The following is a 20,995-nucleotide window of genomic DNA, read 5'->3' as shown; positions in this document are numbered from 1 at the left end:
AGTGGGCAACTTTGGCACAGAAGGTGGAACGGTCGTCCAAAAATCCCCGGCTCCTCCGGGCGTGTGTCAAAGTGTCCTTGAGCAAGACGCTGAACAGTGAGTGCTGAGTGATTGGTTAGTGTTGACTCCCCCATCGGTGTATGAGTGTGTGTGTGAGTGTGAGTGTGAATGGGTGAATGAGAAGCAGTGTAAAGCGCTTTGAGTGCCAATAAGTAGAAAAAGCGCTATATAAGTGCTGACCTTTTAATATTTATGGATTAATACTCTTGTCAGTTGTCGTCAAGAATGGAAGTATGACTGAAGGAAGCAAGGGATTAACTCTCCACTACAAAGCCACAGCTGTACCTAAGACAGGAGAACAAAGACTCATTACTGTTTACTATTGTATTTTATCCCTGTGTCAAAATCAGTGTTTAATGAGTCCTATTAGTTTTTTGTTACTCATCCTTAAGCAGGCCTCAGTGGACTTGAATGGGCTGCAGAACCAGTTCACACAAAGAAACCCTGTGATTACAGGCTGACTAACAGGTTGTTAAACCACTGGCTGATATGACAGCACCCACATGGATGAATAACTAACATTGACCAGCCACACTGAACTCAATAAATACTCCACTCACAAAAGAGACCATGAATAAAGAGAATGGTGTGTTCTGCCAGAGTTAATTTTTTAATCCTTGCTACCAGTATCAGTTTGACGTAGATGAAACGTGATAAAAGCGCGCTGGCTATGACCTAATTTCAGTGTGTTGCTCCTAAGATCATAGATGTGGTTGTGCAAAAAATAACTTGTAATTAGTTTTTTAAGCCTTGTTATTTTAGCCTCACAAAGATATGGTGATTTGTACAGGGTGTGAACGGTTTTCCCAACCTGCTTTTAAAAAACTGTTTTTGTGCGTATCTGCTCTGCCAGCCCAAGCATGCTCACTGTTAATTCTAGCTGACGTTAAAGCTCTGTCCTAACAGATTCATGTTTCAGTGGAAGTGAAACTGGCTGTGAAAGCTCAGTCGCTCACTAAAGTTCATTATTCACCAGTTTCTCCTTACTCTCCTCCCCTCACTCTGTTTTTTTTTTTTTTTTGTCCCTCCCTCTCAGGCGCACCAGACTTTTCAGCTTGATAGACAGTCTGTGGCCCCCAGTAATACCTCTGAGAGATCATGGCAGCACGTATCTAATGTCCAGTGTAAGTTCTCACCACAACAGAAATCGTCCTCATTGAAAGTCTGGGTTTGAGCATTTTATATAAATATATATCTTACACCTTGAAATGCATAAGGTGGCTAAAACATTCGAAGCACCTTGTCCTATAATGCACACTAGTACGACTCCACTACCTACTTTGACCTCAGTAATAAACACATAGTAGAATTACAACTTTTCTGACAGTGTCAACCTAAACCCTGAGAAATTCTATTCTTGAAAAAGTAGAATTCATGGCATAGCCACTGTCTTGGATTAGATTAAATTCCACAGATGAACTTAATATTGTGGCTGATTGGTGTATATCTAATCTATAAAGATGAGGAATGAGCACCAGGGATCCTCTTTTTGAGGAAAGTTTCATCAGGCAAGACAGTCAAATATGTCGTGACTTCTACAAATTTAGAAGTCACCCAATATTTTTGTTAACGTGGACGGTAATTCCAAATGTTGTTTATAGGAGAGCAACCCTGCAGGACCAGCTCCAAGTTTCTGCTACCTGCTGTCAGGTCAGGAGAACACTGTTGAAATCACGGAGGGGCAGAACCTGTCCCTGCTCTACCTACCCCCGAACACGCGGAGCTTACAAAATATACTGCAGGTGAACGGTCTCTCAAAAGACACACATGCTGCAAATTTTAGAAAATTGCTGCAGATTGAGATAACTTATCTTCAGGAGGTTGATCTCTATTTTGTTTTTGTTTTTTGTTTTTCAGAGTGAGATGACAACCTGTTGCTGCAGTTTTGTTGCTACTGTTTTATACAAGAGAAACCAGGTATTGTTCTCTTTTTCTCAAATGAAGTAAACAGTTAGAATGCAATTCAAGCTAAAGAACGAGTTAAACAATTTGCCTTAAAGCCCTTCAGTCAGCTTTTTGAGATCATTTGAACAAACAAACTGATAAGATTTTAGCTCTGACGTAAAATGCAGTGTTCATATCACAGCATGTATGACAATCGGCGTACGGCTCGGGTGTTCTTTACCATTGATTGGTAAGATCTTTAAACTTTGACCAAGGTGAGATAGCAGCACAGAACAAAGTGGTGGACTTTGCCACATACTCACACCACTTACACACATACAGTTGTTAATGCAGCTTCACCAGCAAACCTGCACCGTGTGTAGAATGAATAATCCCATCAAAGCTGTTTCTGCTGACAGAAATGTCAATTTTTAACCAAATTGTATGTCAGAAGCTTTAGTTATGAAATGTTTCCATTAAATTGTCTCTTTCTAGGTCACTCTGTTTCAGATTCTAAGTAAATGTATGCATTTTCTGTCTTTGTATGCTTTCTTTTAGAGCTGTGATGTAGGCCAGGGTGAGGTTTGGTTGGTGCTCACAGACCCCAGTCTTCAGGAGGAGCAGCATGACAGGCCATGCAGGCGAACAGTGGCCCTGTGTGTGAGCACTTCCTGTGTGCTCACATCCTCTGTCCTCAAAGCACTAAATTCCCCTACTGCCTGCTGCTTGTTATTTCGAGATGCCATCAAAGAGCATGGTAGCTATAACATGGCTTATTGTGTCCTGACATGTCATAGAAAATTTGTTTACAGGTGTTTACAGAGTACGACATGTTTTTAAAATGTTTTTAAATCATTTCTAGACCGTGTAGCTCGCTCCTCATCTCTGTTTGAGGCTACTGCTACTAACAGTACACACCTGAGCTAACAGTCAAGTTGCAGTGTGCATTAAATAAGTGCCAGGTTTTTATGCTTGGATTGAATAGAAAGTTGATTCTTTCTGCTACATTGATTTTTTTTTACCCTCTTTTTTTATGGGTTTTACTGTGCATCATGAAACCAGCGATTTGCATTTAAATAAAACCTCAATTCCCAAAGAAGTTGGGAAGATGTGTATAACATAAATGAAACCAGAGTGCAGTTATTTGCAAATCTCATCAACCCATCTTTATATTCACAATAGAACATAAACAACATATCAGATGTTGAAGTTGAGACATTTTAACATTTCATGGAATTTTTTAGCTCATTTTGAATATGATGGCAGCAACACATCTCAAAATGTTTGAAACAGGGTGATGTTTACCATTGTGGAGCATCCCCTCCTGTGTCTGTAAAATTTCTAGAAAGTGAGGAGACCAGTTGCTGGAGTTGTAGGAGAGGAATGTCGTCCCATTCTTGTCTGATGCAGGATTCTAGCTGCTCAGCAGTCCTGGGCCTTTGTTGCTGGATTTTTTTGTTTTATGATGCACCAAATGTTTATTGGTGAGAGGTCTGGACTGCAGGCAGACCAGTTCAGCACCTGGACTCTTCTGCTGTGAAGCCATGATGTTGTAATAGATGCAGTATGTGGTTTAGCATTGTCTTGCTGAAATATGCAAGTGCTATCCACATACCATTAGAGATGCAGCCTTTGAACTGCCTGCTGATAACAAGCTGGATGATCCCTCTCCTCTGTAGTCCACAGAACATGGTTTCCAAAAATAATTTCAAATTTTGATTCATCTGACCACAGAACATTCATCGGTCTTTTTTGTCTCAGACAATAGTGAATGCAGTACTTACTTAAAGACTGTACTTAAAGGAAAGTACAAATACTCATTTCTGCTTAATAAGGGGATAAGCCAAAATAACCTTTCCAGCTTTTTGTTACCCCTGTTCCAACTTTTTTGAGATGTGTTGCTTCCACCAAATTCAAAATGAGCTGATATTTTCTGTGAAAGGGTAAAATGTCTCAGTTTCAACATGTGATACATCGTTTATGTTCTATTTTGAATATAATATGGGTTGATGAGGAGTGCAAATCATTGGATTCTGACGTTTTCACATCTTCCCAACTTTTTTGGAATTGGGATGGTAATTTCCATTGCTTTTCTTCTAGTGAACAGTGGAAGAAGTATTGAAACATTTTCCTGAACAACACTATGTAACTTTAAGTACTTTTTTAGTATTTCAAATATTTAGAAAAAACATTCCGCTTAATTGATAGGTTTTGCAGTATTCGTAATTGTAATTTGATAATTTTGTCAATATTATTTCATATTAATAACCTGAAACTGCAGCGTGAGAAAGCTATTAAATAAATGCAATGGAGCAAAAAGTACAATATTTCCCTACTTCATTGCAGAACTGTAAAGAAGCATAAAATGGAAATATTTAGGCATCAGTGCCTCAAAACTGTATGTATACGTAGCTACTTTCTACTGCTGTTTCTACTTAAGTAAAGGATCAGAGAGCTTCTTCCGCCGCTGAATTCTCACCGAGCACAATCGGTACTTCAGAATTTCCTTGGTAATAATGCCTAAAAATGTCAACATCTAGGTGTCTTCCTGTGTGTGGAGCACTCAGTAGTCCAGGTGTGTTCAGCGCATCCTGATGACAGCCTCGAGTCTACAGCCAGACCAGAGTCACTTCCACAGTCGCTGACTGAGCCCCAGGCAAAGACCCTGTCCCAACCTGTAAGACTGGATCCCCTTAGTCTTGAGACCACACCCAACTGCCTCTGCACCCTCACAGGTCATTTTCCCCCTTTTTTACAGTACTACGCTTTTCTGTTCGTCTGAAGAAATCCCTGCAGAGCATGTTCCATCTGTTTATTTTGTTTCAGGAGATGAAAACCACTTTTTTCTCTTATGAGTTCACAGCTGAGCAAAAAGGCCTTGATGTGGCTTTAGGGCATTACTTTGTGCTCTTTGTAATTTGTTGTCCTCAGGCTGTCATTGTTTCTGACTTTATGAAGTAAAAACACGTGAAATATTGTTGGATTCACATCAGTTCCCATGTCATTTTTTTATTAAATTAACATGCCTGCTCCCCACAAGGCTTTAAATTTTAGTTGATGATAACATAATGTGAAAAAATGCTATCTTAGAGGTCCATTGCACTATTTGCCCAAAAGCACATTTGCTAACTTCAAATATGATTAGCCACAGCTTTATGTTGGAGAAACATTTCAACTTTTTCCTGTGTTCATTTAAATGTTATCTTATTTGCTTCAGGTAACAGTTAAAAGTACTTGTCGTAAAGTATTGCTTTTCTTTCTTTGAAGCTTTCCAAGTATGTAAATGTGTTGCTGAAATTCAGATAATAATCTGCATCTGTCGACTTTGTGTCGCAGTTGAGGGCAAAGTTCAACCTGTGAACCCTCTTGGTTCTGGCCCCTATGGCCATACATGTTTGGTCAGGTGGCTTTGAAAAAATAAAACAAACATATTATCTTTTGCACTCGTGCACGAAGAGTATCTTCTGGAAATTACCAGTGGAAAAAGCCTCAGACCAGAAAGTACATGATCAGTTTATCAGCGTTAAAGACAGTATCTTATTTAAGGTCCCATGTTTGAGTTGTAGGGCAGCAGCGCTGGTTGTCAAGTTAGATGGTGTTTAGGTAGGGAGTAAGTCTCTGCTGCATTTATCATTGCAGCTGCAGATAAAAATGAAAGGGATGTGTTTATCTCTTACACCCTGTCACAAATATACACACACTTTGAAACGTATACGTAGATCATTTATCAGTGTTTCTAGTTTCTAGTTAGGCATCAGTATCTTTCCTTTGGCAACCACCAGTTGAAAAGAACGTGAAATATAAATGTAATTTGTAATAAAAATACGCATGTTGTCACTACATTTTAAATAAAGTGATACATGGTAAAAAGTTCAGTTTGCATGATTTGTTTGCCTAATGTGGTTGATTTTGACTGTATTTCTGCAGGGGTGATAGTTGGTGTGGATGAGAGTACAGCATATTCCTGGCCTGTGTGCAATCACTGTGGCAGTGACAACTTAGAAATGATAGCTGAAAGGTAACCTTTTTAAAATGAACCAGAAATACTTTGACGAATGTCAATGGCAAATAATAAGTGTAATTGTGCTTTTCTCCACAGTCACAACTTCCACTGTGTGTCTTGTGAGTCGGCAGTGGATAATCCAGACACAAAGATTCAGCTCGAAGTGTTTCTGACTTGTTCTTCATTAACTAATTGTACTTTGAAAGTTAAGGTGAGAACATAGTGGAAATAATCGTAACTTACATGTGTTAAAATGAAAACTGGAGTATTTGGGGAAATACCTGCTTGCTGAAAGTAAAATGTGAAGACTGAAACCACTCCCGTGGCTGAATGCTAAATATAAAACCAGGAGCTGGTTAGCTTAGTTTGTCTATCTACCAACTCCTCTAAATCCACCAGTAAACAATTGTTTATTGTTTAACGTTGGAAACGTTGTGTCTGGTGAAATATTCATCGTCCGGGACTGGTAACTTCTTCAAGCTAGCTGCTTGGAAACTGCTCCTATCTGTTACATACTCTGAGACATGACACCCTGTAAAACAAACGTTGTTTTGACTTTTTGGAATATTTTTTGAGGAGAGGTGCTGTCGAAGCAACACGTGAAGTCAAACTGGCAGAACAGCACTGGCAGCAGACCACAAAAAGAGAGATTGTTTGAGCCAGGTTCACCTTTCTAGGCAGTTGGAGATTTTCAACAACTTCTACGTGATTAGTACCTTTTCTTTTCTTTTTATTTATTTTAATCTGATAATGACTAATAGCTGAAGGGCTGTGCAGTGCATGGCAGAGCATAGTAGAGCAGGGAGAGGGATGGAGGACGAAAGCAGATTGATTTCAAGTGTCATGCTAGCACTACTTTAAGTTACATATTATAACTTGAATCAAAGCAAAATGTGTGAGTTAGTGAAACTTGGAAGTGCTGATAGGTGGATTTTATGACTTTTAAACAGTGACAGACAATCCATCTTCCTCGGTTTCCAGTGTTTATGCTAATTGTAAGTGCTGACGTCTCCAATGCTTCAAGCTTACTAACCAGCAGAAATAAAGAGGGAAGTAGCAGGAAAACCTGATTGTTATATCTGAAGCAAGCACAAAGAGCAGCAGGGTGGGAGGGCAGCGCAGTGATCAGAGAGCTCAGCTCAAACCTTTTGACGAGTGTCCTTGAGCAAGACGCTGAATCATCTCTTCTGTAATTAGGTAGAAGTCATATTCTGCACATTAAAAGGTTAAAGAAATAAAATCGTCCAGTGTGTGCATCTGCACTGTGGAATTTGTATTGCGACCAACCTGGTCTGGTTTTCTTATCAGGGAACTAAGTGAGCCAAACTGATTAAAAATGATTAGAGTTCTTCTTATCAGCCAGCTGATATTTTGACCCCTCAGTAATCAGTCACTGACTATAGAGCAGAATGTGTTTAGTGCAGCATTTGTTTTCATTTATATCATTAAGGTGATAATTAAAAAAGACCTGTATGGCTCCACACCTTTTTATCTCTGCAACAGCTGCAGCAAAAGACCATCATGTCTATTCTCAACACTGCAGCACTGGAGGGTAACGAGGTAAGGTTTGCCTTTACCTACTCTTATGTAACACATCAGCACTGTGCAGCGCATTGATCTTTTGTCAATATGCCCTGAAAGCACAGTCATCTGTCAGGGTAATAAAGTTTGCACTGTACTGAGTCAAACTGGTCACTGATTCAGTTGAAGGCATTTGCTGCCAAAATACTGACATAATCTTCCACCACCTCATGCAAGTACGGATTGACTTATTAAAGTTTGCAATGCTTTTTTTCCTGTTTTGGAGTTTTACCATTGACTCTCCAGAAATCCAGCAAGTGGTGGAGATGATAAAGAGTATGCAAATATTATTTAGATTTACAATAGACTCACTAGCTACTAATCAAATTTTGAATACTGAAATAATTGCTGTTTATATAGCAGAGTTGTCAAGCGCGTTTAGTTCTGTTCTGGAACGCTGATAACATATTCTGAATACAGAGATCTCTCAAATATAATCGCAACCACAGTAACATCATCAGATTAAAAAAAAAAAACTATAAATAGTTTGTCCATGTGCAGTTCAAATAAGTTTGCAGCTTAAAGTGGTCTAAACGAGACCAAATGTGTTTTAGTTTCCAGGTTACGATGTGGAGAATGTCCTGGGAAAAGAGGTGGGCCCCCTCGCTGTCTACGTCCGAGTCGTCACCAGGAAACCTGCCCTCTGGATCGGCCTGGAAGAGATTTGCCTCTAAAGGCTGTCAGAGCAAGTAGCAAATGATATCAATCCTCAGGCTTCAGCTGGCTCCAAGGATCTGCACACTAGGCCTTGTTTTGGCCTCCTCTCCTCCCCTCTGAAGGCCTCACTGACAGCTTCAGGCTGTGCTGAAGTGAACAGGCTGCAAGAAGACAAGGTCTTGTTTGTGTTAATGATATGTGATCTTGTGGACCAGGAGCTGACAGCCCAAGGCTGGACCAGTGGCAACGCAGTCTGTCAAAGCAGCCACCATGGTTCATAAGTTGGAATGTGACTTTTCGAAGGACATTTTTTTAAAAAAGGTCTGAAAGCCTTTCTCCAAGTCATCTCTGTATTTGAGCTCACTGACACTATGTCAATAAAGGCTGTATGCATTTTTGCTGACTTGTCTTCCTATTTCCTGTTGCGCTTCTTGTGAGAAAACCCTCCTGCCACAGATAAAGACTAATCACACACCAGCCACTCGTTCACGTTTTCGGCAATTTTATTATATATTCCATAAACAAAATGTTTCAGAGTTTGTTATAAACTATATAAAAGATCATGCTCTGGCTCTTATACAAAGTTGGAATTATAAAACATGTACCGTTATCAGGTATAATAACATCGTATAAATGCAGTGGTAAAATAATTTAATACAGAAATAAAATCCCACAAAAATATGGCAGCAACATCATATTTTCCAGTGCCATTATGGTAAGTTTAAAATACATCTGGTACAGATGGTAAGCATCAAAATGTCTCTTGAGGTATGTTTGCTAAAAGTTCGGCTTTTGCAACAGTTCATTTGTCACCGGCTCTCTGCACTTGTGGAGCCCGCAAAGGTCGAGTTGGGCATCTGCTTGAAGAAATCTCGGAGCCCGGTGAGCTCCCTGGTTAGCTGCTCGATAGTTTTATGAAGCCTGTCGTTTTCAGCGCTCAGTTCAATCATCTTCTGCTGCATGTCCATGTTGCGCTTCTTGGCTTTGTCCCTGCTTTTCCTCACAGCAATGTTATTCCTCTCTCGCCTCTGTCGATACTCCACGCTGTATCTGTCCACCGACTTCTTCCCCTTTTCCCTCCCGATCTTCCGCGGGGTGGATTTGGCTGAGGTGACAGTGGAAGCGGGCTCCGGGGTTGTTGGGGGAGTTGGCTGCCCCGTGGGGAGGCTGACAGAGGTCTGGGCGCAGGTTTCAATCTGGGACGGCAGAGATGAGGACATGTCGCTGTCACTCCAGTCGGACTCTTGCTTGATGGGTGCACTGAATGCCCCCTTGTCCAGCCCGCTGTCCGCCTTCCTCTCAGCCGTGTATGTGGCTGACAGCTGCTGCATGCTGCCGGGCAGCATGTTGTAGAATTCTGCCTTCTCCTGCTTCACAGTGTTAAACAGGTCTAGGAAGAGCTCGTCGTTGCACAGCTCCAGGTTCGGCACGGCCGTCATCGACTCGATGTACTGGCTGAAGTCGATGGCGCTCTCGTCGTCGTACATGGCAGGGGCAGTGTTCAGCTCCACCATGGTGCCGTCCTCGCCCGCTCCGTCGTTCCGGCTGCCCGGCTTGCAGACCCCCTGCTGCGGGCCGCCCAGCTTGGTGCTCTCGTAGAAGTTAGCAGGCTCCATCTGCCAACTCATGTTGCATGGTGGAGACACGCAGTGGGAGTCCAGGCTGTATATGTCACACATGAACCCTGCTGATTTGTCCACGTGGTTTAGGAAAGAATTGAACTTGTTTAAAAAAAAAAAAAACAGGGATGTGACAACTCTGTGGTGCACACGCACCCTGCAGCGACTTCTTTCTGTTAAGCCCTTTCAAAGGTGCTGCTTGTCACCCTGGGTGCTGCCTGTCAGATTTCTGTCACCGAGGACGCTCAAATACTTTCTTGTCAGTCTGTGAAAGGACTGTACTTTCGCGGACTGTTTTGTACAGTTTCCACCGCTGACGTCACACGTGCCGCCCTCTCACGGGCCAGTCAAATAGAATCTGGAATCACGTGGTGTCCTGTATGTTCTCGTTTGGCCGGAAAGGGGTGTGTTTCACATGCCACCCACTTTTTACTACGGTTGTATGAATGGCTCATAGTTGTTTACATTCTGTAGGTTGTGTCCTGGGTGTTTGGGATTTACGTAAATGTGACTGCCTGTAAAAGTATGAGTCAGACAGTGGTGCATTCAGGCCATCGACTTCCGTAAAAGCAGAAGTATTACACTGTAAAAAAAAAGATCAATTACCTGTACAAGAGTAGATAATGAGACACATGGCACCCAGCATAAAATTACCAAAGACTGAAAAAAATGTAGTAGTAGTTTTGCACTTATTTTTAATTATTTTGCATCTCTTCAAAGTAATTTTGTATCCTCTTGTATTCCTGTTACATCCCCTTGTGGCAATTCTGGTGTATTTTTACTCTTAGTTCATTTATTGTTATTTTGTATGCCATCATTTTTGTCATCTCTAGAGGGGCTGATGTCCAGGTGCTTGGAAGTAATCCATCTGCTATTAGAATGTTCAGTGCACAGCAAAAGTATAGAACTACCTATAAAGCTAAAATACTCATGATGCAGAACATTTCCTGCGTGTTATTGTACATATTATACTGTACACATGTAGGAGACACATGGATGGATTGCTGCATGGGTGGGTTCACCTGCAAATGCAATTGAAAGACACATACTGGACACACATTTGTTATTTACTCAGAAGATTCCACAGGTAATTGGATCATTATTATTGATTACTTCAGAGCAAGCAGTACATTATTCTATTAGCTCGTTGACATGCAGCTTGTTGTAAATGTTAATTATAGTATGAGGTTGTTTATTGTGTTTATTAGATCGATGGCTTTGGGCTTGTCCCTTCAGGGGTCGCCACAGCAGAATGTTTTCCACACATTGATTTGGAATGAGTTTTTACACCAGATGCCCTTCCTGCCACAACCTTCCCATTTTATCTGGGCTCGGGACCGGCACCAGAGTCGTCCACGGTGGCCGGGCCTGGTGGGGTGGGATTCGAACCCGCGGCCTTCTGAATTCCAACCCAATGCTCTACCACTCATCCACTGGTTAATATGTTTAATAATGTTTTGTTGGGTTTAAAATCTTAATTTATATAGTAATGTGTAGCTGTAAGAAAAATGTAGATTGGCCAAAAGTGAAATTTCCTCCATCCAAAATGTGGTCAAGTATACCAGAATAACTGTAGTACTGATGTGAAAGAATGTACTTAATCACATTCAGTCTGTGATAAAAGCACTACAATGGAGAAAATAACAAACCAAAACAGTATATCTTTTGTTAAGCAGTGCTTAATCTCCCACACAGACATTCATGATTTAAACTTGCAAGTACTGTCATGTTGAAGGACGTCATTAGGATATGACATAAATCATGAAAGCATGGGGGGTTGAAGGTAGATAAGAGTAGTACTTGTTGTAAGTGTCCTGAGTTAGCTTTCACTGGCAAAACAGAACCAATTTACATGGATATAAAACTGGACATACAATTGTAAAATGATTAAAAGCTAAAAAAAAAGAAGTACATATGACTATGACTGTACGAGTTGTGGATAATAAATTACTACATATACTAATATGGTTGATGAGCATATGTAAGACTATGCAGTACAGTATATAAAGTCTGCTTACTTTACAGAAAAATGTGTATTTTAATTGTAGTATATATTAGGATATATCGTATATATATTTCTGTTTGCATTATGAAAATCCCTTTTTACTTGTGCATTACACTTTATTACTCATTCAGATTCAGGTTGGTATTCATTTATCCTAAAAAAAACCCACTTTTAATCATTTTATATAAAACTAATTAAAAAACAATATATGGCATTTAATAATAGAGGGCAGACAGTAAATTAAAAGTAGCTGATAACTTCCTAAGGTAATGAAAAAATGCTATTTGTTATCTTGTCTGGAAAGTTCTATAAAAAGCAACTTTCAATGACAAATGAATCAACACTTCTTGGAAATACTTGAATGTTTTCCTCTTGGGAAGCATGCTGTACTTTTCCTCTTTCATAGCTCCTTCTAAAAAGGAGACAGTGTCCCATAGTGGTCAGTGAATGTATAAGCAAGTCACACATTACACAGTGCATTTACATTTACATAATTTATATTTTATTTACAATTTAACTTAATCTACATCCATAGATGAGTTATTTTTGCACATGATTTAAAAAATTATGAATTAAAAAAGGTATTGTATTAATTTATTAATTTATTACTACGCGCTTATCAAATTACGGTGTCATTTTACGTAACTTTGTCATTAATTTCTCCTATTTGTTTTGATTAAATATTTGAGCTATTTTCTTTGCCCTTCCATGCCTTGTTTTTGTACAGTCTAATGTTTTAAATAAAGGTAGGAGGAGGTCATTTACTCTTGGACCTATTCAAATCGCGTGAGGGTACCATGAATGTAAAACTCCGCACAGGAAACAAATATCTTGTTTCATTTGTATTTTAATCAAGACCTATATATCATAAATCTATAATGCACTACTAATTTTAATCGTTACGACATATCTTAGAGTGTAAGTAAAGTTACAATGGGAAAAACTAAACAGGAACACCCCTCTGCAGTGAATGAAGCGGCTTTACAATCCTGGCCTACTATTGGTCCAAAGTTCCCCGCGAAAGTGACGTTACCTGCAGTTTCGCGCCACATCTGCAGAACTCGGACGTACGGAAAAGAAGGGGTGAGAATAAACTTAATCATAGTTTAAAAATGTTCTTATTTAAGCTTTGATTAATATAATTGAATAAATGTGTCGATGAGTACACGTGGTCGGCTGCTTGCGCACCAACCTGTCTTTATAGTTGTTTTGTATTAAATCGGGTCAGATGGCTTTCATTTTATTGTTTCCTCAGTAACCACATGTCAGATGGTGAAGTTCATGCAGACACATTTAAAAAATCTTCAATAAAGTAGAAAATCAACGGTAATTATAAACAAAAATACGCATGTGGGCTTCACAGAAAATGGTCCTTTTTTGAAGAAGAAGAATCGGTGTTGACTTATTGCTGCGTAAACATGAACATTTAACAGATAGCGAGGTGATTTTGCATAACAGTTCTATTACCTTTACAATAGTTACGTTATAAATTACAATTGACGTATATACTGAAACTATGATATGTTTTGTGTCTTAATCTCCAGAGTGACCAGAAGATAAAGAGAGATGTGAGACAAAAATAAGTGTCAAATACTCAGAACATTTTTTACTAATGTTCACAACAAGCTCAACATCAAATATATAAAACCTGCAGATTAAAGTGGCATTATCAGGATAAAAGAACACCAAAACTTATTCCCTTTAACAATTTGACATAGCACATACTGTGAAACAGAGTAAAACAGGCCACAATCAGCTGAACAACAGTTTACACCTGACCTTTTGTTAAACTCAGCAGGTGGCGGAAATGTAGCGTCTTAAGTGTTAGATTTAGGTCAGTGCTTGAGAAAATGTGCGTGTTTTTAAAAAAAAATAAAAAAATCTTCCACTGCAACAGCCTTTCCATTTGGTAACATGCCAATGCACTTTAATTTATTTAATTTTCAGATAATCCATCAAGAATGTCATCCCCCACATCGACTCCTGGTGGCCGCAAACGTGGAAGAAACACCAACCCATCCACACGTGAGTCTAAATTATTTTTCTCTCTCTGGCCTAAATGAAACAAAACCTTTTAGTCGGCATTTGTGTGTTTTCAGCTGCTGGGTCATTGAGTTGTTGATATGATATGATCCTTGTGTCTTGCATTTTCAGCCAGCAGTGATGGACCCAACTCACCTCCTTTTCAGCGACGCAGGGGACAAGATTCCTCCACTGGGGACCTAATGCCGATGCCCACCTCTCCAGCCACTGACATGCTCAGTCCTGCAGCACCTCAGGACACTTCTCTGTTTTCCAGTCCACGGCCATCAGGTATTAAAATTTACAAATTTGGTTTTTTATATCCAGTGGAAACACAAGGGAATTTGATGTAACTCTATTGTGCCATAATATCTCTCTTTACCAGTCCTACCCAATGAAGTGGACATGAGCTCTCCGCTGATGTACGGGACGCCCAGCTCCAGGGTTGAAGGGACGCCTCGCAGTGGAGTGCGTGGCACCCCAGCCCGACAACGTCCTGACCTGGGGTCAGTGAGGAAGGGTCCACAAGTTGATCTTCACTCTGAGCCGGTCAGTGGAGGCATCAAGATTTACTGTGTTCATTATCACATTTATTAAGATTGCATGAGCCAGTGTAACTAATCTGGCATTAATATTTATAGATTAAATACTGTGTTTTTATTTGCAGCCAAATGCTGAAGGTGTAGTTGCCAGCGAACCAAATGCAGGTCAGAGACTGGTGATCTGGGGAACTGATGTCAATGTGGGCACCTGCAAGGAGAAGTTTCAGGTATTAATGTAATGAAATATTGCTGTTAGATTTTGCCTTTTCTGAGAGACACATTTGAGCTTATCTGTCTGTGTTTTGATTCCAGAGGTTCCTGCAGAGGTTTATTGATCCAACCTCCACTGAAGATGAGAACGCTGGTCTGGACCTGAGCGAGCCCTTATACATGCAGAAGCTAGAAGAGGTAATGTCGTTGTGCTCTGGATGTAAACAAGTAATAGGTTAAATAACATTCATAACAATTATTGAACTAATGTTTAAACTTTAAACCTTTTAAACTTTAAATATTTTTCTGTTTCTTACAGATCAGTGTTGTTGGTGATCCAGTTCTGAATGTGAACTGTCAGCATGTGCAGGCGTTTGATGCAGAACTTTACAGGCAGCTCATTTGCTACCCACAGGTAAAGTCACGCACTGATTTACATGGCATCAGCATGAACACATGTGATCCCAAAATAATTTTACTATGTTTGTAAATGAGGTTATTGATAGATGTTTCCTTGACTTAAATGAAATAGCAGTGCACCTTAACAGCCACAAAATAATGTGTGAAAATGTTACACATATCCCAAAATAGCTGTAGGTTACTATATTATACTTTTGTCAACGTTGAAAGTATAGAGGCTACAACAGCTTTTTAATGCTTAAATTTTACTTTATTTCTCTTGTGGCTGCATATTAATGCTGATGAATGAGTTGTTTTCTTGCAGGAAGTCATCCCAACCTTTGACATGGCAGTCAACGAACTTTTCTTTGAGCGTTTCCCAGACTCTATTCTGGAGTATCAGATCCAAGTCCGCCCCTACAACGCCCTGAAAACCAGAAACATGCGGAGTCTGAACCCAGAAGGTGTGTGGGTCAAAGTGAAAATCACACTGCATTTATTTTTTTTTTTGTGCGTTTGAATATTGTTTCTTGCTTTTGATAAAATCCGAATGATCAGAATCAGGCTGCAGCTTCTGTGTGTCTTATGTGTCTACACAGACATCGATCAGCTGATTACCATTAGCGGCATGGTGATCCGCACCTCACAACTCATTCCTGAGATGCAGGAGGCTTTCTTCCAGTGCCAGGTGTGTGCCTACAGCACCCGTGTGGAGGTGGATCGCGGTCGCATCGCTGAGCCGGCTGTGTGCCGCAACTGCAACACCACCCACAGTCTGGCGCTCATTCACAATCGCTCGGTCTTTTCAGACAAACAGATGGTGAGAGTTTGGTGGGGTCGGTAATGGGGCACGTTGTTACAGGAAGTGACATCTAACCTCAGAAAATGTCAAGTGGTAACTTCTCATGTTCTGCTGCTGATGTTAGGACATCTGTTCTGTTATTGCTCTTTCTTTACAAAAGATCAAAATTCAAGAGTCGCCTGAAGATATGCCTGCTGGTCAGACACCTCACACGACTATTATCTATGCCCACAATGATTTGGTTGATAAAGTGCAGCCAGGAGACAGAGTGAACATCACTGGTAAGCTCTCCTAACACCCTAAACATTTTCATTATTTATTATTTTGCCCCTTGTTCTGGCTTTTTTGTTTAGACTGTGAAATGTCAGAATAATGCATCTTGACCATCACTTTTCTTGAGCAGAAGGCGACACATTCGCTTCTGCACAAGCCCAAAACATTATTTGTAATAGACAAAATGGACAAACTCCTCACAGACATAAAATTATATTTCTCATTTGTGTTTTAAAAATTACTCCACTGTTAATTGTGAGACACAAATAAATTTTTCATGGTGATTGTGTTGTCCAACTAACACTTTAAATAATGGTTTTACAATAATATAAAACGGTAAGTGTCACCTCATGTTTGAGTAGCAGAAACTCTACAAATGTTTAGTAATTTTACCTTTTTATGAACAATAAGCCTGTTTAAATTAATTTGTCTAGTGTCTGATGGTTTTAGGCTTTTTTTTAACTAGCGCTATGGAATTGACAGAAAGTTTAACAGCTTCTCAAATATCAATGCAGGTATCTACAGAGCCGTCCCCATGCGCGTTAACCCCCGTCAAAGCAACGTCAAGTCGGTCTACAAGACTCACATAGATGCCATTCACTTTCGCAAGACGGATGAGAAGCGTCTGCACGGTATGGATGAGGAGGCCGAGCAGAAACTCTTCACTGAGGACAGAGTGCAGACCCTGAAGGAACTGGCAGCCAAACCAGATGTCTATGAACGCCTCTCCTCTGCTCTTGCACCGAGTATCTATGAACAAGAGGACATCAAAAAGGTGGGTGGGTGTGACTGGACACATTTTCCTGTGAGTGGACTGTATGTCTTGGCCAGTGTAACTGTTCACACTGGCCCTGAAGCCAGTGTGAACCTGTACATGATGAAAACATCTCAGCAAGTTTTTTTTTTTTTTTAAAAATGCTTCTTTCTTTTTCCAGGGCATCTTGTTGCAGCTGTTCGGTGGCACCCGTAAGGACTTTAGCCAGACTGGCCGTGGCAACTTCCGTGCAGAGGTGAATATCCTGCTCTGCGGGGACCCCGGCACCAGCAAATCCCAGCTGCTACAGTATGTCTACAACCTGGTCCCACGTGGCCAGTACACTTCGGGAAAAGGCTCCAGCGCTGTGGGTCTCACTGCCTACGTGATGAAAGACCCGGAGACTAGGCAGCTGGTCCTGCAGACTGGAGCTCTGGTGCTGAGTGACAACGGCATCTGCTGCATTGACGAGTTTGACAAGATGAGTGACAACACACGCTCAGTGCTGCACGAGGTCATGGAGCAGCAGACCCTCTCCATCGCCAAGGTACGTTTGACAAGTATTTTACGTGCACATACACGCACTCAGGCTAGGAGGAAATGTGTTTTCGAAATCATTACTAACTCGTGATTCTTGCGGTGCAGGCTGGAATCATTTGTCAGCTGAATGCCCGCACTGCTGTGCTGGCTGCTGCCAACCCCGTTGAGTCTCAGTGGAACCCCAAAAAGACCACAATTGAGAACATCCAGCTGCCTCACACACTGCTTTCCAGGTGATAAGATCAGTCAAAAGCATCACACTGAAAGACCTGCTGGAAAATGTATCTTCATCTGCTGCTAAGATCTTGGCAGTTTTTGCTGCTATGCAACATTTTTTTTTTTTTTAATAAGGGTCTGTTAAGTTTGTGCCCCAGGTGATGGTGAATCAGTACAGGGAAATTTTTGACTTCTGTATCCCAGCGTGATGCTCTGCCTTTTGAACCACCAAGCTGCAGCTTTAATAACCTGATGGGGTCTGTATGATTTTTTTTTTTTGTCTCATTTGTTTAACGTGGTGTTCTCCTGTGGACATCAGGTTTGACCTTATTTTCCTGATGCTGGATCCCCAAGACGAGGCTTACGACCGCAGGCTGGCCCACCACCTGGTGTCGCTGTATTACCAGAGCGAGGAGCAGATGGAGGAAGTGTTCCTTGACATGGCTGTGTTGAAGGACTACATTGCATACGCACGAACATACATCAGTCCAAGACTGAGCGAGGAGGCCAGCCAGGCCCTCATTGAGGTTTGTTTTCTCTACTGATTCCTACCATTTATGAGCTTTATGTTAAAAGCACCTAGGCGTCTGCATCAGCTTTTGTACATTTTACTTTACAGGCCTATGTGGACATGAGGAAAATAGGCAGTGGTCGAGGCATGGTGTCCGCCTACCCTCGGCAGCTGGAATCCCTCATCCGTCTCGCAGAAGCCCACGCTAAAGTGCGCTTCTCTGAGAAGGTGGAGACCATAGATGTGGAGGAGGCCAAGCGGCTGCACAGAGAGGCCCTCAAACAGTCGGCCACTGACCCCAGGACAGGATTTGTTGACATCTCTATCCTCACTACGGGTATGTAAGGGTTGTGAAAGGGAATTAGTTGTCACGGATGCCTTATGAATTGTAGCATCTACAGGACAGGTGACAAATTAAAGTGGTGGTAGGACACAATGTGGTGCCAGAGCACCTTAATGCTCTTTGGGGTTGGTTGTCTGTGGAACTGCACTGGAAGAATGGAACTACCTTACTACTATACCAAGCCAATGGTCAGCAATTAGGCCTTTGGTGAACCTCTGTTTGTCTACTTTTTGCAGTGCATTAGCACTACTTGGACCCCTGTATCTGTCTTATCAGCTCATTCAACACGTTAAAATGCTGTTGGTAGGAGGGATCACTTTGATGAGAACATACCCTGGTCTTACTAGAATTAAATTCTATAGAATGCAATTACAATGTAACTTGATCTCTGCATTTAACCTATCCCACTGGGGGGAGCCGTGTGCGGTCACAGGCGGCGCCAAGGATTCTAGCATCTTGCTTAAGCAAACACCTGGTGCGTTGGCTGGGATTTGATCTTGGGAGAATTCTGCATCCAAACTGATGATCTGCAACCAGGCAGCCTGACATTCTCAGTACAACGTGTAACTTCTTATCAGACATATCCTTGATTAGAAGAAGTTAAAAGCCATCTGTGGTGAGCAAGAGTGGTGTAAAAATGGCAATCAATCGCTGCTTTGACAGCAAATGCCACTTGTCGGCCCAGACAAAGGGCAATCGGAGCGGAAACTTCAGTTGGTCTTCGTCACTAATCCTTTGCGGTTGGCTTGGTTATTTTACAGCCTGTGTGGGTCCAGCATCTTCTGTAATAAATCCCAACATCATTAATGGGGGCGGCTGCAGCTCAGCTGATAAGGCAGTCATCCATGAACCACAGGGGTCGGTCTGTTTAGATAAGTGGTGATTTACCATTTAATTAAAGGAACTGGTCCTGCTCAGCCTTTCTCTACATGCAATCGTGATTGGACGTTACTTGCTTTGATGTACAGCGTACCACACCTGTGTCAGTGCCTTCCCAGTTTCCCAGAATCCAGATGTGTCGTCTGTCCAATTAACCGTTAAAAAACCTGTTTGATTCACTCGAATAATTAAATTATAATATACAGCATGCAGATTCTCACATTAGAGAAGCTGGGAGAAGTAAAGGGTTGGAATTGTGTAATCAAAATGGATTGATAAGTGAGACCCCACATTTTTCAGCACTTGTTGGATCTAGAAGTGAACACAGTATTTTGCTACATTGATTTCTCATTTTAGGTATGAGTGCCACTGCCCGCAAACGTAAGGAGGAGGTCGCCCAAGCCCTGAAGAAACTCATCCAGGCCAAAGGAAAGACCCCTGCCATGAAATACCAGCAGCTACTCGATGACCTAAGAGGACAGTCTGAAACGGTAAAATATTGAATTTAGTTTTTCTTGTAAGATTATGCAGCTTAAGCTAGTGGTGGTTTGAGACTAAGGGTTAGTCCAGCTTCTTTAGCCCGGCCCTCCCTCTACCTGCTTCTGAAACAGCTCTGCTCACCTTTTATGATTTGCACTCATCTGGTGTTAGTTGCTGCAAAATGTGTTGGTTAAGCAGAAATAATTTTAATTTGAGAGAGGGGCAAGCCTTGTTCAATAAATGCTAGGAGTGACTACCAGCGTGCAGCTACTGGTCCTACCAACCTGCTTGATGTCTTGTTGCTTTTAGTTGCTGTTTTCTTCTCTCTTTCCACTTAACTCAACTGGTCGAGGCAGATGGCCGCCCACCCTGAGCCTGGTTCTGCTGGAGGTTTCTTCTGTTAAAGGGAGTTTTTCCTCTCCACTGTTGCCTATAGGCTTGCTCAAGGGGGATTTGTCGGGATTCCTCTATACATCTTTATAGTGTTGACTTTATTATGTAAAGTGCTTTGAGATGACTTTGATGTGAATGGGCACAATTTAAATGAAGTTGAAGGGAATCTTCACAAATTTCTACAAAGAAAAAAAGTTGTATACTGGAGTTTTAGATGAAGTAAACGCAAACGTCTCACCGTTGGGGATTCATTTTTAATAAAAGGATGAAATTTAAACTGCAAGGCTGGTAGAAAAATCAACTCAATTTTTACGATTTCTTCCTTTGTGCCTTTGTTTGTAGGCGATCACTAAGGAGCTGTTTGATGAGGCCCTCAGAGCCCTGGCTGACGAGGATTACTTAACGGTCACTGGAAAGACTGTTCGTCTCCTTGCCTAAGGCCCAGCCTGCAATTATGTACAGTACTTAATTTTAAGTTCTTTCTTGTCGCTTAGTTTTTTTTTTCATGCTGTAAAAATAATTTTCATTGATAAACCATTGGTTTTCTGGCCGTATTAAATGTTTGAATATCTTGGATTATGGAGATGTGATTCAAATTGAACAGATGGCTCCTTCAAACTTCGGTTTTCCTGTTGTGATCTCAAGGGAAACAAAATATGTGGAGTAGCAATTAATAAAGCTATTGTGTAAAAAATAAAATAAAATAAAAATAGTATATTGTTTGTTAGTATTCTTGCTGTTTTGTGCCCTGTTAGAATATAAAGTTCCTTTTCTTGTACATTATAATCACTCTTTTGTTTGTTGGTTGTTAAAGCAAGCTTG

The 20,995-nt window shown here is 41.0% G+C and overlaps 3 protein-coding genes across 8 annotated transcripts in view; 2 read left to right on the top strand and 1 right to left on the bottom strand.

Moving 5' to 3' along the window:
• spidr (scaffold protein involved in DNA repair) overlaps positions 1–8,583 on the top strand; it is a 38,368-nt gene extending 29,785 nt beyond the window's left edge. For 3 of the 4 annotated variants that reach the window (XM_067474731.1, XM_067474730.1, XM_067474728.1), the window contains 9 exons: positions 1,097–1,184; positions 1,662–1,802; positions 1,918–1,977; positions 2,503–2,701; positions 4,485–4,679; positions 5,872–5,962; positions 6,044–6,158; positions 7,451–7,507; positions 8,083–8,583. In XM_067474731.1, coding sequence (XP_067330832.1) covers positions 1,097–1,184; positions 1,662–1,802; positions 1,918–1,977; positions 2,503–2,701; positions 4,485–4,679; positions 5,872–5,962; positions 6,044–6,158; positions 7,451–7,507; positions 8,083–8,202 — 1,066 coding nt within the window. In that variant the 3' untranslated portion in view covers positions 8,203–8,583. The remainder of the gene's footprint in view (positions 1–1,096; positions 1,185–1,661; positions 1,803–1,917; positions 1,978–2,502; positions 2,702–4,484; positions 4,680–5,871; positions 5,963–6,043; positions 6,159–7,450; positions 7,508–8,082) is intronic. The other variant, XM_067474729.1, reaches the window with a different exon arrangement.
• Positions 8,584–8,670: 87 nt separating this feature from the next.
• cebpd (CCAAT enhancer binding protein delta) lies at positions 8,671–10,087 on the bottom strand. The gene has a single exon (XM_067474736.1). It carries the CDS (start codon positions 9,862–9,864, stop codon positions 8,995–8,997), a length of 870 nt encoding a protein of 289 aa, XP_067330837.1. The 5' UTR covers positions 9,865–10,087; the 3' UTR covers positions 8,671–8,994.
• Positions 10,088–12,795: 2,708 nt separating this feature from the next.
• Positions 12,796–20,900, top strand: mcm4 (minichromosome maintenance complex component 4). 3 transcript variants are annotated; one of them, XM_067474325.1, is made up of 18 exons: positions 13,173–13,250; positions 13,354–13,377; positions 13,757–13,834; positions 13,964–14,122; positions 14,217–14,380; positions 14,499–14,600; positions 14,686–14,781; positions 14,903–14,998; positions 15,308–15,446; positions 15,582–15,802; positions 15,945–16,065; positions 16,573–16,832; positions 16,993–17,358; positions 17,457–17,584; positions 17,887–18,094; positions 18,187–18,415; positions 19,658–19,791; positions 20,516–20,900. In XM_067474325.1, the coding sequence occupies exons 3-18, from the start codon at positions 13,771–13,773 to the stop codon at positions 20,609–20,611; spliced, it is 2,583 nt and encodes an 860-aa protein (XP_067330426.1). In that variant the 5' UTR covers positions 13,173–13,250; positions 13,354–13,377; positions 13,757–13,770; the 3' UTR covers positions 20,612–20,900. The 3 variants fall into 3 exon arrangements, with proteins under 3 accessions (XP_067330424.1, XP_067330426.1, XP_067330427.1); XM_067474323.1 differs by lacking the exons at positions 13,173–13,250; positions 13,354–13,377 and adding an exon at positions 12,796–12,892; XM_067474326.1 differs by lacking the exon at positions 13,354–13,377 and having other exon boundaries at positions 13,226–13,250.
• The last annotated feature ends 95 nt before the right edge of the window (positions 20,901–20,995 follow it).

The sequence above is a fragment of the Channa argus genome, chromosome 14 (genome assembly GCF_033026475.1).
Source record: "Channa argus isolate prfri chromosome 14, Channa argus male v1.0, whole genome shotgun sequence".
NCBI lineage: Eukaryota > Metazoa > Chordata > Actinopteri > Anabantiformes > Channidae > Channa > Channa argus.
This window is presented reverse-complemented; position numbering and strand designations above follow the sequence as displayed.

Excerpts from the sequence above, each read along its gene's own strand:
- cebpd (XM_067474736.1), bottom strand. The coding sequence starts at position 9,864 with ATGTGTGACATATACAGCCTGGACTCCCACTGCGTGTCTCCACCATGC.
- mcm4 (XM_067474323.1), top strand. The coding sequence starts at position 13,771 with ATGTCATCCCCCACATCGACTCCTGGTGGCCGCAAACGTGGAAGAAAC. Across the intron at positions 14,601-14,685 it reads CCTGCAAGGAGAAGTTTCAG|AGGTTCCTGCAGAGGTTTAT; the intron begins GTATTAATGTAA and ends TTTTGATTCCAG. Across the intron at positions 18,095-18,186 it reads CCAGCCAGGCCCTCATTGAG|GCCTATGTGGACATGAGGAA; the intron begins GTTTGTTTTCTC and ends TTTACTTTACAG.